Consider the following 14,133-nt stretch of genomic DNA (forward strand, 5'->3'; position numbering starts at 1 on the left):
TTTAAATGTAAGAAAATCCGCTAAAAGCGTGTGCACACTATTTATGTACAGTAGCGATGCCGAAATAGGCAGCAAGCAACGCACATACAAGCAAATAAGTACATATATGTATATGCGCATATAAAACGAATGAATTGCAAAAAGATAAAACATAAAAAGCGCAAAGTCTGCAAAGCAAGTAGAATGAAGGCATTGTTTAAAATTCCAGAAGCACTACTTCTTACTCACAAATTAAATTAACAACTCACAACGCGTGCGTACGTCGCCAACAACACAATAACAACAAAAACGCGGCTCGCAACACTAGGTTTGTGAGGCATCACTATGATTTTCTGTTTTGCTGATTGCTGAGCGCGCAGAACCGCCGCACAATTAACTGATTTCGATATCAGCGCGAAGATAAGCGCTGCCGCTAGCTAGAAATTCTTCCATTTATAATGTAGAAACGCGCTCCAGTTTAACAAAGTGGCGGGCGCAGCGCAGTTGCTCATGTAGCGCGCTTGTCACTTCGCTTTCAGTTACACCCCTCTGTGTTGGCGGTGATGGATGCAATCTAAATTGCCGGTTAGTGCGTGGTCACAACAATCCTAAGGAAAATCTTATAAATAGAAGAGTGCTCACGGCGCAGTCGCTGAATTTTTATGCGCGCAGGTGAGTTTTGTTTTCTTTACTTTTGTCATTTTATTTATAATTATTTTTTATATTTTGTTTTCCCTGAACAGGATAAATTAACTTTACCACGAACTTTGTAACACCCAGAAGTAATCGTCGGCGTCCATATTTAGTATAAATATATATATTTATGTTCGTCTGTATACATGCGAACAAGTCCCTCAGTTTTTGAGTATCGATCTGAAATTTTACACACGTTCTTTACTCTTCAAAAAGTTGCTTATTTATTGGAACAGCCAACATTCTATCGATTAAACTCAAGTCCGTGTATGGAACACATTTTTACTTGAGAAAATATCTTCATGCAATTTGGCATGGAATATTTTGAAAGCCAACTACACAATTTTCGAACAATTTGCACATTTAAATGCTCCTGAAACAGGACATGATAATATTACCCCAAAAATGCTAATTGAGTTACTAAATATTGCTGTAGAAGTGCTCTCTTTGCTCTTCAGTGCAATTCTTATTCTCGGATACTATTAAATTTCATGGAAAAAGTCGCAGATTATCTGATGGACAAGCCTAGAAAAGATTTAACACAGCCGTCTTCATACAGACCAATCAGTCTTCTACCCTGTCTTTCTAAAATATTTAAAAAAGTGTTACTATCAAAGATGTCTCCTTTCCTCCACGAAAATAATATAATACCAACGCACCAATTCGGGTTTCGTGAAAAACATAGCACGATAGAGCAAGTAAATAGAATTACTAACGAAATAAGAAAAGCATTTGAGCACAGAGAGTACTGTTCAGCTTTATTTCTAGACGTGGCTCAGGCGTTTGATTAGGTGTGGCATGAAGGCCTTTTGTATAAGATTAAAAACATTCTACCTTTAGAATTGTATAAAACAGTGGAGTCTTATTTAAAAAATAGACAATTCATGGTAAAAGTGGGAGATTTCATATCTGATGAACGACAGATAAGGGCTGGTGTACCACAGGGCAGTGTTTTAGGCCCAACTCTATACATCATATATACGGCAGATCTACCAACAGCTAATAATGTATTAACTACAACTTTTGCGGATGACACAGCTTTAGTGAGCCGTAACAAATGCCACATAATAGCATCAAGAATATTAGCCGAGCACTTAAGTTCTGTCGAAGAATGTGTCAATGTGTTTGAACAAAAGTGTAAGCATGTTACGTTTTCGCTAAGACCTAAAATGTGTCCGGCAGTAAAAATGAACAATATTTTAGTACCCCAAGCGAGCGAAGTAACTTATCTTAGTATTCACCTAGATATAAGACTTACGTTGAGAAAACATATATCTCGTAAAATAACTTGCATGAAGATAAGAGCTGCAAATTTAAATTGGCTTTTAAATAAAAACTACAAACTTAGCCTAGACAACAAAGTGCTTTTATATAATGCGGTCATAAAGCCGATTTGGGTGTATGGCATTCAACTGTGGGGTACGACCTGTGCAATTAATATTGATATAATACAAAGGTTCCAATAAAAAATGCTTAGAACAATCACGTGTCACCATGGTACATGCGTAATGAAAATATCTATAAAGACCTTGTTATTTCTATGGTAAAGAAAGAAGTAGAAGACAGCAGAATTAAATATATATCTGAACTCCGAGATCAGCCAAGCCCGATGGCTAATGCTTTGGTACATTCCTGCCATCAAACACGCCTTAAAAGAAGAGATATGCCTGCGTACTAAGGAGCAACGTATCACCAAAACAGCTCAAACACTTGCTTGAGCTTGTCTAGTTTTTAAATAGATTTATGATTTTATAACTTAATGTTAGGCTTTTAAAACAAAAAGCAGATTCAATAAATAAAAGGATATTGTAAAAAAAAAATAAAATTTAATATTTCTATGTCACTGTGTCATATGCCTACTACCCATATAACACATTTTTGAATTTCTTCTGATTCTTTCACTTGCCAGTAAAAAAATCAAGCAGCAATTTATATAACGAGGCAAAGCTTTGCACGTACTACTATATAGTGCCTTTGAAGTATGTCACCTTATGACCAAAAATTTTCCAAATCGAACCAAAACTGTTGAAGCTCCTAGGTACCGCATATGTAGACCCCAGTATCTATAGTTGACTTTTGCCCGTAAATATCGGACAGTATGTGAGATATATAATTAAAAGAATTAATTTCTGGTAATAGTAAGACTGTATGTCAAAAATGGGTTGAATCGGATCAGTACCTCCATTTGCACCCATATACCTAATAAAAAAGATTTTCGAACTTCCGCGCGACTTTATACCGTATATATCGGTTATTATGTTCTTCTTCTTCTTAATTGGCGTAAACACCGCTTACGCGATTATAGCCGAGTTAACAACAGCGCGCCAGTCGTTTCTTCTTTTCGCTACGTGGCGCCAATTGGATATTCTCAGCGAAGCCAGGTCCTTCTCCACTTGGTCCTTCCAACGGAGTGGAGGTCCTCCTCTTCCTCTGCTTCCCCCGGCGGGTACTGCGTCGAATACTTTCAGAGCTGGAGTGTTTTCATCCATCCGGACAACATGACCTAGCCAGCGTAGCCGCTGTCTTTTAATTCGCTGAACTATGTCAATGTCGTCGTATATCTCGTACAGCTCATCGTTCCATTCTCATCGGCTATTATGTTACTTATCTTAATAAAATTGAGACAGCGTGTTACTCCCATAACGGTGCATTTTTGTGCTTGGAATGAATAAAATCGGAAGAAAAGCCGCACTAGACCTCATATTATAAAACTAACAAGCCTTATATACTCGAAAGTATTACCTCGGGTTTAATTCTTGCAAGTTGCGAGAGTATAAAATGTTTGGTTATACCCGAACTTAGCCCTTCCCTACTTTTTTTTTTATTTTTTTATTGTAGTGTTTGCTTGCGCTTGTCGTTTCATTTTCTGTCGCCTCCAATCCGTTTCTATCTCAACTTTAATCAAAGTCAGTTGAGTTTCAGCAGAACAAGCGTTCTGTCAGCATTTTATACAAACTTTTACTTGCGCCAATTGCTGCTGTCGCACATTGCAAATCCTCTTTCTTATTCCATTTCGCTTGCGCCCGTTACAGTGGAGTTCGCTTATGCCGTCGCTGTCGCTGCCGCTGCTTGCGCCGCCACTACGAGAACACAGTCGCCTCAGTGAGTGCGTTTGCTTAGTTGTCGCTGTCGCGGATTTGATATAAAATAATCTCAATAAGAATTTGCAGTGCACAGTCAGATTCTGATTCTGAGCGCGGCGGGTGGCGCACAAATACTTTGGCGGGCTTGCGAAAAAGAGTTTAATAAATTCAGTTACTCGTTGCTTTTAAGCCAAGTGTAATTTTGTTTGCTTACATTTCAAATTAACACGAGCTTGTGACATTAGTATAAGAGAAGTGAGAAGTTTCCATAATATTTATGATTATCAAATACTTGTATGGTAATAGATAGAAACAATAAGCGCTGAATTAACGTTGTTAATAATAAATAAGAGTGTAAAGCAAACTAAAAGCAATAATATAATATTTGTAAAAAGTGGTATTTTATTATTTTATGTTCCGACGTAAAAAAGTAGTAAAAATTCTACAAACAAGTTATTATTAATATAAAAACTAAATAAATAATTGCAATAAAAATAGAGAAAAGTTAATATTTGTGGATTTGTGATATATGTATTCATAAAAAAAAATAGTAAATGAAATAGTATTTTGGAAACTAAAAAGCGATCCCACTGTGTTTATTAAACAGAAAGTGAAATTCTCTAATAAAAATAAAATATATTATCATAAGGTGAGTTCGTGTCTTAAGTCTTTTGTAATTTAGTTGAAATTTGAGGCCTTTTCAAGCTTTTTGTACCTTAATTAAATACTTATAAAATATCTCTGAACTTATGAAAAAAATGTTCCTTTGACTTTGTTTATTTAAATTTAAAAGAGTTGAAATTTCAAAATTAATTATTTTTTGGAAGGTAAAATAAAATTTTTACTCAATATTTAAAATGTGGTTGGTGAATTGGTTCATACTAAAATAAAAATAATATCAAATCGAAAATAATTAATTGATTAAAATATTTATAAATTTATTTATATAAAATAATATAATTTCCTTTAAAAAAAAATAATAAAGAGTTTTAAAATATTTAGTGAAAATTAGAAAAGAAAGCACCAGTGCACAGCATATTTATGTATATATGAGAGCCAAATAACTAATATAATGATTAAACAGTGCAAAATGAATTTAAAAAAATGTCAAGTAGCTACTTTCGATCCGTAATTCTTGACTTAGGTACATAAACAACATTTTTTATTTAACAGAGTTTTTAATGTAGATATTAGCTTCTTAGTTTTCAACCAATGCGATTTTTAAAATCCGAACGTAAATTAAAATTTAGTCTTTTCACAAAAAGAAATTAAACTCAAATTTGAGTTTTTAGCAATTAGTTACCTTGTATATTGAAAGAATTTAGTAAAAATCATTAAAGTAATGGAATGGGTTTCGGAAGTGGTCTATTATTATTTCTTAAATACATCCTAAAACCTTCAATACTTTTTATTTATTTATTTTGCTACTTTTTGTTTAAAGTAAAATATTGGTATTTACTTATGTAAAATTTGTCAATAAATTTTGTCTCGTCAAGTTTTAAATGTAATTTTTTAACGCAAATGATTCAGAAAAATATACTTTCTGAGCGGAAAATTATTTTCAGGAGAGATGCACACTATGGTGAAGAAAAAATCGGAAATACAATAATTTTATATTCAGAAACTATTTCTATAATAACAGTGGCATCTCTTAATATAAAAATTTTCTGATAAATAATTTTTTTTGAACAACTGTGACATTTCTTTATATAAAAAAAATATTTGATAAATAAATTTTTTCGTTGTTATTATAAGAATATAATTCCGAAATGCAAAGAATTTATTTTAGATAATAATTTTTGCACACCTGGGGCATATCTTTATTTAAAAAATGTATGATAAGCTATCTACTCACGAATTGCTATCAAAGCAAATAAATTATGTATGACGGAAGCCACTTTTGGAATGACAAGAAGCCTCGTAACATCGAAATCTATGTATATATAAATGTTTAAAAGCTTCGCAGTAAAAACTATTTTAAAAAATATGAGGTTAATATTTTTCAACAAAATTAACGAAAAATTTTGTTTTGAACCATATGTTTTTTTTGTTATATTTCATAACCAATTGAAGCTCATTCTATTAGTCTAACTATTTAGTGTTCGCTAAACGCTTAATTACCACATTAAACACCATTTAAGCGATAATTTTGTATACAAAAATATATTTATAAAGAAATCAACTATATTTAATGACGATGTGCGCGTATCTGCGTGAGTAATGTGGAAGTAATATTAATAGAAATCTATAATTAATGGAGAGTTTCTAAATTGGCGCGCGCACAGATGCCATACAATTGAAATCCAGTAGAAAAACGTTATTGTATTTTTATATTTTTCCTCAAACTAACTGGTTTTAACAATTGATTGAGGAAGTCTAGTGAATTTTCGACGCTATTTTTTATGTAATACAGTTTTCAATATTTTTGGTTTATTGGTATATGGCATATTAGTTAGTTTGAACAATACTACTACTTACTAACTATTTTTAGCAAATCAATCATTTCTAGTTTAGTTGCTTAAAATAGTTTGTAATAGTTGTTTTTGTAAAATGAACTGTGTTTTCGTAAAAATGTAGCTTTGTAATATTTTAAATTATAAAACAAACTTGTTTTCATTGCTAATTTTTTTTAACATGTGAGAAAATTTTAGCACTGCTGCCGGTGGGAAACGCTCAAAGTGTTCAAAAAACAACTTTTAAATATCTAAATAGTTAACGCACATAGATTTTGCTCAACTTGCATCCGTTAGACTAGTTTGAATATGCAAATTTATACTGCTTTTTGTATTTTAATATAATATCTGTATTATGTTTGCTCACGTTTTATGCATTGAGAATATATGTTTTTATTTCCAACAATGCTTCAACAAATCAATGAAATGATAATTATTCAAATGCAATACAAACAATAGTCGCAAGGCACTTTTTTAATGCTTGAAAGACATTGGCAGTGAAAATAAGCAGGTCTTCGTGTCAGGGTGCCTAATCGTATGGCTGATCAAATGTTGTTTAATTGAAAAATAGATGAGAGAACGCAAAATGTTGATGTGCGGCATAATTTGAGTAAAAGTTGAATGAGATTTTGGGTTTTGCTTTTTTAAGAGACGAAAGAAGAGAAGCGATATTTGTTATAAATGAATTAATTTGCTGATTGATATGTAAAACAGTTGAATTAATTTTAGTTTAATAAACCTAAAATAGTGAGCTTAAAATCTTTCTACTGTCGTTGGCTACTGCACTTTTGAAACGTCATAGCCGAGTCACCTACCACTTGATCGTCAGTAACTTCAGATACTGGCTCTAGTTAATCTTAAGTCTATATTTACTCAAAATAATTTTGCAACTGTGATGCGAGAGAGTTTGGACAATAATTTTCTAGTCTCTTTGAGTGCCTTAGCTGATTCCTGTACCAATTGCACGTTCATAAGTTCAGAGTATAGCTATGGTTATTAAATTGCTGAAGTGATCGCGCTTATCGCACGGACGGCTATATAAACCCTTATAATGAATTTTTGTTTATTTCTCTGTAGTTATATATTGTTGAGCGGCGTAGTCAAGTCGTGCAGCATTCCATCCCTCGTAGGTTCATATATTGACTAGAGTTAATCAAAATTGTACACAAAATCTTATGTTTTCAATTAGAAGGTAATGTAAAAGCTTCTTGTACCGTTGAGTTAGAAAAATTATTCACATTCAAATTTTTTAATTAATTTATACATAAATATAATTTCATTTCAATCAAACAGACATCCCGAGGAACTGCGGAATGTGATGAAGCTTTCATTTTTGTATAAAATTTAGATGTGCATCAAAAAATAAGAGCAGTTAGGTATAAAAAATAACAAAGAGACCGTTAGAGAGATAATTTAAACGTTTTTTTTTTCAAAATAATTTTGAAACAAACATGAAATTGTTATGCGCTTTATTTAACAATAAGCAAGTTGCCAAATTATATAATTATTACAGCCATATATTTGAACATCTTTTTTTCATCTTCTTCCGTATTATTCTAATCGCGAAAATGTAAAAAGACACACGTCATTGTTTTCGCATTCGTTTGCGAATTAACTTAACAAATCGATGAAGATTCGAAATATCCACAAATAAACAAAATTAACAAAATTAGCTACAACGCATCGGCAAAACGACCTAGGAGAAATATGAGCGAGATATAGAAATAAAGCCAGCTAATATGTTGGATCAGTAATAGTGGCCACTCGCTCTTCGGAGTCAGTGGCATAACTTTTGCGAAAAGACGTAAAAAAAGAACAGCAGATCAGCGTTAATAAAGAAATCATTATAAATGTAAAAATATCGTGGAACGAAGGATTTTGCGTAATAGACAAAAAACTACACATTAAATAGCTGCTAATTATAATAACAAGAAAGCGATTTATTTTTAGAAATTATTAAGAGTAGAATGTGCTGTCGTTGTAAAAAAACTAATTTTTAAACATTCCTGTTTTTCTTTTATTACTAAAATTACTAGTTTTTATAAATATTTGTAAATAGCTTTGATAAACAAATCTTTTTTGTGCAAAAAATCAGGTATGAAAGAAATATATGTTAGTATAAGACTAGATTTACTAAATTTTTTTTAGTTTTTGCCAATATTATTTTTAAATATTAAAGATAAATCAATATATTTAAAACATTTTAGTAATTCTTATAATTTTTTTTTTCAATATTTAAACATATTTTATTATTTTTTTAATACATTTTTAGTAATCCCTTAAATATTTTTTTAATATTTAAACATTTTTATCATAATTTTATTTATAATTATTTTTTTATTTCTAATATTTTTATTTTTTGTTTTCACTCCACTCTTTAAATATTTTTAATATATTTTATATTTAATATTTTCCTATTAATAATATCAGTTTTTAATAACTACTTATTCTATATGCATTTCCTATAAATCACTTTTTCCATCACTGAATTATCAATATTGGTAATCAAAAACGACAAATACGTATATATGTATATGAAATATAAACAATATATTTAAAACATTTTAGTAATTCTTATAATTTTTTTTCAATATTTAAACATATTTTATTATTTTTTTAATACATTTTTAGTAATCCCTTAAATATTTTTTCAGTATTTAAACATTTTTATCATACTTTTATTTATAATTACTTTTTTATTTCTAATATTTTTATTTTTTGTTTTCACTCCACTCTTTTAATATTTTTAAGATATTTTATATTTAATATTTTCCTATTTATAATATCAGTTTTTAATAACTACTTATTCTATATGCATTTCCTATAAATCACATCTTCCTTCACTGAATCATCAATTTTGGCAAACAAAAACGATAAATATATGAACAAATACGCATGCATACATATGTTATGTATAAGCGCCAACGTTTTAAATACTTAATTACACGTTTAATATCGCACTTCAGTTCATTTGATTAAGAAAAACGTAGCTAAACCGCATCCACTGTTATTAATTTGGTTAGGTCAATAAACCAAACAGCGGCTGCCATTAAAAATATACATATTTATACCCTAGTTCATATGTATGCTTGTTTTATTTTTATTTTCAGTCTCTTTTTTGGCGTTAAAGCAGTTATTTTCCTGTTTTTTGGCATGACTTTTTGCTTTGTTTTGCTTTTATTTTCACGTTTTGTTTCACTACTGTGTTTACTGTTTGCCGCGCGCGCCATGAGTTACTCGCAGTATCGGAAATGATTTTTTTAACTATTTTGTTTTATGACTACCACTTTTATATTATGCCATTGCTCTGTCTGTTTCAATAAAAAACTTAGTAAATGCCGGTACGCGTGCCCACTTTTGCTTTCTTTTGCTCCCGTTTTTTGTGTGTGGCTTAAGCTTTTCACTCTAATTAAATATATGTAGGTCAAGGTTGACAGCTACTGAATACTAAAGCGGAGTCATAAAAGTAGTATGATTTGCTTAATTTTTTATTGCACAAATTATAAGTTCATTAACTCAAATAAAATTTTAGGTTATGTTTATTACGTATATATAGTCGAATTTTGATTACTCTATTTGTTTGTTATCTTTGGGTAGAGCTTTGCTACTTTATTTCACCAATTGCATTTAAAGCGGTATTTTCAGCATTTTCTTGTAAGATTGTTAGACATACATATATTTTTTAGACACCAAATGTATTGTTGTTGACTGATCGTTGTCTAAGTGATCTTTTCATAGAACAAAGTTTATTTTAAGGGGTTATATACCTTCTTTGTCGAAGAAAAAAAGGAAAGTTTGGATTTTTTTTTAGGTATGTAGCAATTATTTCATTACACGAATGTTTTTATTTTTTGATAGTACACTTTATTAACAATGTTTGTGCCAAGTTTCGTGGAAAAATATCAATTTGAGGCCTTTTTTTGACAGAGGCTTGCGGTGACAATTCCCCAGGTCGAACAAGTCAACTGAAATCATAAAAGTAAACAAATTTCATTAGTTTAGTGTTATTCCTTGTGCTTGAACGATCGTTTTTATGATTTTTTTTTGTGCACACGGGAACGTTTTATGCAAAAAATGAACTTTTTGGTCACTAGAAATTTCACTAAAAAATTCATTTCGGCGAAAAAAAGTTTGTGCGTAAAGAGTCGATCGTTCAAGCACAGAAAAATTTCATTACGAACATTAAAAAAAAAAATGTAAGGAAAATCGGTTCAGTAGTTTTTCGCCAATCCACGTCACCTCGAAGTCATTTTTCAAAAAACACCATTTCGAGTTTAATGTTTCAAGTTCGGGTTTGGGGCCGCGAAGAGGCGCGCGGTTCGAAGTGCTGTAACTTTTTTTCTACTGCTCGAATCTATATGAAAATTTGAGAAAATGTTCTCAAGGAGTTGTTCTTTAAGATAAAGCAATAAAAAAATTTCGATTTTTTGAAATTAAAAAAGGTATATAGTATAACCCTTTAAGGCTCTTTACTTATAAATTAGTATGATAAAATACTTGCTGATACTAACTTGATTAATCACTGTCCCATCTTGGTATAAAGCCAATTAAGCCAAAAAAGAAAGTTTAAACTTTGACTGTAACTTCATGTCTTCATAACAAATACCAGTACGCTTCTTACATTCAATATGGAAAGGTATGGAGATATCAAGTATCCAAACTTAGGCAATTTGTAAACGCCCTTTCTTACCATGATGCAGTTGCTTTAATTGTTGAGATATTCTAATATTTTATGGATTTAATTGTATATCACTAAAAGCGGTAGAAAAATGTTTAGCGTTTATTTTATGCCATTTCCGAGTTGAGATTAAATTTAGATCTTAAGAATACAATCCTAATTGGATTCCGTTTCCCAGGCTCCATGAAATTGAAGCTGTTTTTTGTATCATTTTTAGATTGATAGTTAAGGGCTTGAACAAATTTTATTCCAATATTTTCAATAATTCTTTAAAGACTTTATTTAATCTTATTTTAGGTTTAAAATTTCTTTAATAATAATATTACTCGACGTTTAACCAAGCAACTGAATGAACAGCAACGTCTTATTTGCTAGTTTTCTAAGATTTTAGTGGAAGCGAGTATATAGATAATATAATAGGTTGTCAATAAAGTCTTGCGGCATTTTCGCTAGTTGGCGCTGAAAACGCATAGTTCTAGTTTTATTCGTCGCATCGGGTCATGCTATACCTTTTTGGAAAGCTCATTTCACGCGCTAACACGTGTTTGATTGATTGTCGTTTCTTTTAAGTCGTTCGTGAGTTATAGCGTCGCAAACATGGAGCAAAATAAAGAGAAAATATGGCATATTTTACAGTACTACTACGATAAAGGCAAAAATGCATCTCAAGTCGCCAATAAAATTTTTGCAGTTTATGGACCCGATACAGTTTCACACCCGATACAGTTTCCACGCACAACGATGGTTTCAACGTTTTCGTTCTGGTGTAGAGGTGGTCGAAGATGCGGCACGCTCCGGAAGGCCTGTCGTCGAAAATTGCGTTAAAATCGCTGAATTGGTCGAAAGAGACCGGCATAGTAGCAGCCGTAGCATCGGTCAAGAGCTGGGCATGAGTCATCAAAAATTCATTTCAATTTCAATAAAAAAAAAAATTCAATAAAAATACCGCAAGACTTTTTTGACAACCCATTATATAGTAACGTAAGTGCCATATCTCTCTTTTATTAGATTATTCTACTTGATTTATGCAAGTTGTTTGTTCGTTTAGACACTCGTAAGCTTTAACGAAAAGGAGACAGCGTATTTTAATTGTATCCGGTTAGATATACATAAATATATGTCTAATATATGTACATATATCTAAATCAAATTATTTTAATGCGAAATTATAATTCCAATAAATGTTTATTTCTTGAATTCCAGCTCAATTACAACAACATACAAAATGCACACCACACCAATTAAATACTACATATTGCTCTGTGCACTACTGTGTCACAACTGTCACCCTGTGCTGGCACAACGCACTTCGTTGGATGTCACATTGCGTAACTTGTATCGACCATTACGTTTGATTGGCTTAAATTTTGTCGGGCGTTCAGGCGACAATCCGGATAATCGACAACTTGTGCGCGATATGGGTGTAAGTGGATAGTAGTTATAAAAATTGTGTCACTTCGACAAGTTTAAATTTGCTCTTTTTTTAGAAAACACAAAATCTCAATACACGCGCGCGTTCGTTGGTGAATTTCTGCGATGCGCTGAATGGACCCGGAAAACGCAGTGAAACACGCCCGACATCGGTGCATCGTTTACGACCCGGTGATATAGATATCGTGGGTGCTATGGGTGATTCACTAACAGCTGGTAACGGTATTTTCGCGACAAATTTATTACACATTACGGTAGAGAATCGCGGTATGGTCTGGAGTATTGGTGGACAAGGCACTTGGCGACAATATTTAACGATGCCAAATATTTTGAAGGAATTCAATCCAAACTTGTATGGCTACTCGCTGAAAGATGGGCTCTCCACCGATCGCAGTTCGAAGTGAGTGAAGTTTTTAGGTTAAATTTATATTTGAAATGTTTTTATTTAGATACATTTTTTGTTGTTTATTAATTGCTTCTCCCAACTTCTGAACACAGATTCAACGTCGCTGAGTTGGGCGCCATGTCACGTGACATACCTTACGAAGCGCAAGTGCTGGTCAAACGCTTGTCACGTGATCCGAAAGTGAATATGACCACAGATTGGAAGCTTATCACTTTGCTCATTGGTAATAACGACTTTTGTTCAGACGTCTGTTTTCTGCCACGCCCAGAGGATGCGATCAAGCAGCATGAAGAAAATATGGTGAAGACTTTTCGTTATTTACGTGATAATGTGCCACGTCTCATTATAAATGTAGTGCCATCGCCAAACTTGGAATTCCTAGTGCCTTTGAGTACGAAAACGCCAGTTTGTCATACGACCTTGACATTCGAGTGCCCTTGTTTAGTGGGTAAGCCCAAGCCGCAATTGGTAAGAATGATAAAGCTGATGAAAGACTGGGTTGCGAAGGACAAAGAGATCGTGAATAGAGACGAGTTTAATACGGAGGTGCGTAATGAATCCAGTTTTATTTAGATTATTCCCACAAATTTTTGAAAATGTAATATACTATGTTTTTGTTTTTTTTATTTAAAGACATTCACCATTAATCTGCAGCCATTTACACTATTCGAAGGTTTCTTTCCCAGTAACGATGACGCAATGAAATTAAAATTTCTGTCCGAGGACTGCTTCCATTTGAGTCAGCGTGGACATGCTATTAGTAAGTTTTTGAATATATTTTGTTTTCACAAAAAATTTGTTTTAAATATCGAATATTTTATAAACATATATTTTTTAAGTGTTTATATTTATTTTTATAATTTTTTAATATAAAAAAATTTCCTTACTAAATTATCTTTCTCTCAGGCGCCAACTATCTCTGGAATAATATGCTTGAAGACGACGACAATAAAAGTATTATGGATCAACCTACCTTATTGAAGACATTCCGCTGTCCCACAGAGGCGCGTCCTTACTTAGTGACACGTGTTAATAGCGCTAAAGATTTTCTTGTTTGACTTTGCACCACAACCCCCGTCACCCATTAGCGGTATTCTCTAATTATAGATATTTATATGTAGTTTATAGTTAGTCGTGTAATTAAACTCTGTGATAATATAATAAGAATGTATTTAGATTGCTTTTTATAAAAATGCATGAACTAATTGTAGAGTAATTATTTTGTAAAATGAATGCTTGTACACGTGATACTTGTGAAGTAAAACAATGAACTGTATTATTTGCAATTAAGTTGATAATTATAGAAATGAACGCAAATGTGACAAGTCTATTCCTTAAATTAATGATATGAAAGTTGTTTTTATTAAAATGCGGAAAAAGCTAGTCATTTATTGTATAGTTACTGTCGAC

General features: G+C 31.9%; 1 protein-coding gene across 1 annotated transcript; it reads left to right on the forward strand.

Annotated features, from left to right (window-relative positions):
* The first annotated feature begins 3,834 nt into the window (after positions 1 to 3,834).
* On the forward strand, positions 3,835 to 14,066 carry LOC126763189 (phospholipase B1, membrane-associated). The gene is made up of 6 exons (XM_050480479.1): positions 3,835 to 4,404; positions 12,090 to 12,309; positions 12,374 to 12,717; positions 12,816 to 13,269; positions 13,357 to 13,483; positions 13,630 to 14,066. Exons 2-6 carry the CDS (start codon positions 12,112 to 12,114, stop codon positions 13,779 to 13,781), a joined length of 1,275 nt encoding a protein of 424 aa, XP_050336436.1. The 5' UTR covers positions 3,835 to 4,404; positions 12,090 to 12,111; the 3' UTR covers positions 13,782 to 14,066.
* Positions 14,067 to 14,133: the final 67 nt, after the last annotated feature.

The sequence above is a fragment of the Bactrocera neohumeralis genome, chromosome 6 (genome assembly GCF_024586455.1).
Source record: "Bactrocera neohumeralis isolate Rockhampton chromosome 6, APGP_CSIRO_Bneo_wtdbg2-racon-allhic-juicebox.fasta_v2, whole genome shotgun sequence".
NCBI classification, from domain to species: domain Eukaryota; kingdom Metazoa; phylum Arthropoda; class Insecta; order Diptera; family Tephritidae; genus Bactrocera; species Bactrocera neohumeralis.